This window comes from Microtus ochrogaster (assembly GCF_000317375.1).
Source record: "Microtus ochrogaster isolate Prairie Vole_2 chromosome 6 unlocalized genomic scaffold, MicOch1.0 chr6_random_2, whole genome shotgun sequence".
Classification (NCBI taxonomy): domain Eukaryota; kingdom Metazoa; phylum Chordata; class Mammalia; order Rodentia; family Cricetidae; genus Microtus; species Microtus ochrogaster.
The window spans coordinates 675,299-678,451 of NW_004949095.1; the positions used below are offsets into that span (position 1 = coordinate 675,299).

The following is a 3,153-nucleotide window of genomic DNA, read 5'->3' on the forward strand; positions in this document are numbered from 1 at the left end:
TTAAATGTGAAGTCAAAGGTCACCCCACAGACGCACAGACACACACACACACACACACACACACACACACACACACACACACACACAGCACTAATTATAATAAGGGTGGACCTGGAGTCAGGCTGGGTGTTGCTGACTGGGGCGAGTGGCTGATATGTGTATACTTTCTATCCCACTGAAGACCATGGTTTCATTGTTTCACAGGGGAGCATTTTACCTCTCAAACTGTAGTCTTCATTGTACTATATTATTAACTGCCCTTAAGGATTTTTCGTTTGTTTTTAGCTATCTTTTGTTCAACTCACATTGAATTTGTGACTGATCCCATTAGTCTCAGATACTTAACTCTAGCCTGCTAATAAAAAATATTCTCTGCATTCATCTTGAGAAGCTAATTTTTAAAGCATAAATTTAGAACTTTATATTTATGCTAAGGAATTTTCATTTTTGTTCCTGTACAAAATTATAGGGTTAAATATCATCTCAGGAGTCTTTTGGCTGAACCACCAATTTTTAGTATCCTGTAGCTTACAATATAACATAACATAACATAATATAATATAATATAATTAATATAATATAATATATAAAAATATAATTTCTTTCCATTCAAATTATGAGGAAGAATTTGGGGTTGGGATTGTGGCCAGTGCCCTCTATATGGCACTCGAGAGCTCTTAGTGGCAGGCTGTTCTAGGCTGCATATTCTGATCTACTGACATCATCCTATAGGTCATATTCTGATCTGCTTAGATGGGACTCATTAATAAACTTCATCTGAATTACCTCTGAGCTGTTGATTCTCTGTAGTAGAAAGCCTGTTAAAAGCCTGGTGTGAAGTTTTGATGAGATTAATGTACCTGTGAGGTAGGCAGCTCCTCTGGTAGTTTATGTCATTGCAATATACTTGAGTCCAGGTTATTCTGAGAGTTGAGGATCAAGGTGTTGTAATTCTTTGACCATTTGAATTGTATGGACTCTATGATTGATATTTGGATTTTAAAATACTTATTTGTGACTTTTCAATTCAGAATGGATTCGTTTTTCTTGGCCGAGATGTTTAAGTATCTCTATCTGTTATTTGCTGATAAGGAAGACATTATCTTTGACATAGAAGATTACATCTTTACCACAGAAGCTCATCTGTTACCCCTTTGGCTGTCAACCACAAATCGCAGCATCTCTAAGAAGAACACAGTGAGTTTTAAATTCAATGCCTTCCCCATCCTCTCACTGCTGTATATTCACTGTATTTTTCTAAGAAGCAGCCCATAATTCGTTCAGTTAATATATGCACGGTAGGAGGCAAGTGCTTGTAATATTATCTTGTTTTCTTTTAGTTTCTTTTTACTCATATTATTAAATATAATATATTATGTATGCACAATACTCATAATATTAAATAGCACTGTTATTATTAGTTACATAATTTTTTTATGTTTCAGACCTCAGAATACACAGAACTGGATGATAGTAATTTTGATTGGACTTGTCCAAACACTCAGATTCTTTTTCCTAATGATCCATTGTATGCTCAGAGCATCCGCGAACCCTTGAAAAATGTGGTGGATAAGAGCTGTCCAAGAGGCATCATCAGAGTGTAAGATGTGTTATTTTATATTTGCTAATACTAAGTTAATTCACAGTAAATAACTGAGCGCTTCAGGAGCTGTAACAGTAGTCAAAAAGACTTTCACTAGATCAGATACTGAGGTATGTAGTTTCTATTGAATAGAAATTATGTGAACTTTTATCTATTTTTGTTTAATAACAGATAGTATGTAACATTTTAAAATTTCTCTAGCTCAGTTTTAGACACAAAAGATTCAACTATTTTATTATGTCTTGTATGTACAAGAAAATGCTTTCCTTCCTATGTCTGTAGTTTCTGCATAGTACAAAGACAGCTTTGGTTTGGTTTGGTTTGTCTTTATTGTTTTTAGACTTGCTTCTTGATTGTTAACCAAACTTTTGGGAGGCACATAAATGAGCTTATTTTCTCCTATATAGATAGTTATTAGAAAGGCCATTGATAACAAGGGGGCTAAAAAAAAATGAAGTGGGCATTTTTATCCACTGATGAAAATATTGTTTTGCCTTTAAATATTGTGAGGGCTGGAGAGGTAATTCAGTGGTTAATAGCATTGGCTGCCCTTCTAGAAGACCTGTACCCAGGGCAGTTCACAGTTATCTATAACTCTAGCCCCGGGGGATCGGATGCCCTCTTCTGGCTTCCAAGGGTACTGCATGCACATGGTGAACAGACATACAAGCAGACAAAACAATAGACATACAATTTTAAAAAATTAAAACTGAAAAAATGTGAGAAAAATATGTTTTTAGAGAAAGACAGCATGCATGATCTATTTTATTGGAATACGTGCACACCCACGAAAGTGACGGTTTGTTAGTAATCAGATTATGCATAGGAAAATAAATTACCCCAACTTCACCAGTTCTGAAATTAGCAATTCTGCAAATATCGACTAAGATTATTCTTATTTGGTTTTTACATTTCACTGCTTGTAATGCACAGTTGTAAACCTTGCTTCTGATTCCTTTCTGCAGAGAGGAGAGTTTCAGAAGTGGAGCTAAACCTCCTCTGAGAGCCAGAGATTTTATGGCCACTAACCCTGAGCATTTAGAAATCCTGAAGAAGATGGGGGTGAGTTTGATTCACCTCAAAGATGGGCGAGTCCAGCTGGTCCAACATGCAATCCAAGTAAGACATTGCTGTGTGGGCTAGGTGCTGTCTTTGCTCTTTCGCTTCATAGGGTGATGGCATTTGGCTCTTGTCAACTTTAGAGTTGACATACACGAAGCTCTCTGGGAACATTCCTAACTCTGCATAACCATTTGGGTAATTTGTTTAATACAGTCAAAAATAGGATTTAAACTTAAATTTTTATCTCAGTTTATTGTCTTTCCACTATTTTATTTTGAGTCAATGATTAATTTTAATATTTATATAATAATATCCCACACTAGTTTCCAAAAAGTAATGAACCTAGGTAGTTTGTTCATCAGAGAAATCAAGCTCTGAATATATTTGTACCTGTAAAAGATAACATACCTTTTAGATAATTTTTATTGTTTTTTTACTTTAAAGTTTTTTGGTTTGTTTTTTTTTTTTTTTTTGGTTTTTGCTTTTTC

General features: G+C 34.9%; 1 protein-coding gene across 6 annotated transcripts in view; it reads left to right on the top strand.

Annotated features, from left to right (window-relative positions):
- Window positions 1-3,153, top strand: part of Edem3 (ER degradation enhancing alpha-mannosidase like protein 3) — a 62,414-nt gene that overhangs the window by 41,772 nt on the left and 17,489 nt on the right. For 3 of the 6 annotated variants that reach the window (XM_026787599.1, XM_026787600.1, XM_005363856.3), the window contains exons 14-16: window positions 1,032-1,197; window positions 1,446-1,600; window positions 2,569-2,722. In XM_026787599.1, the coding sequence (XP_026643400.1) occupies window positions 1,032-1,197; window positions 1,446-1,600; window positions 2,569-2,722 (475 nt within the window). The remainder of the gene's footprint in view (window positions 1-1,031; window positions 1,198-1,445; window positions 1,601-2,568; window positions 2,723-3,153) is intronic. The other 3 variants (XM_026787601.1, XM_026787602.1, XM_013352544.2) reach the window with 1 other exon arrangement.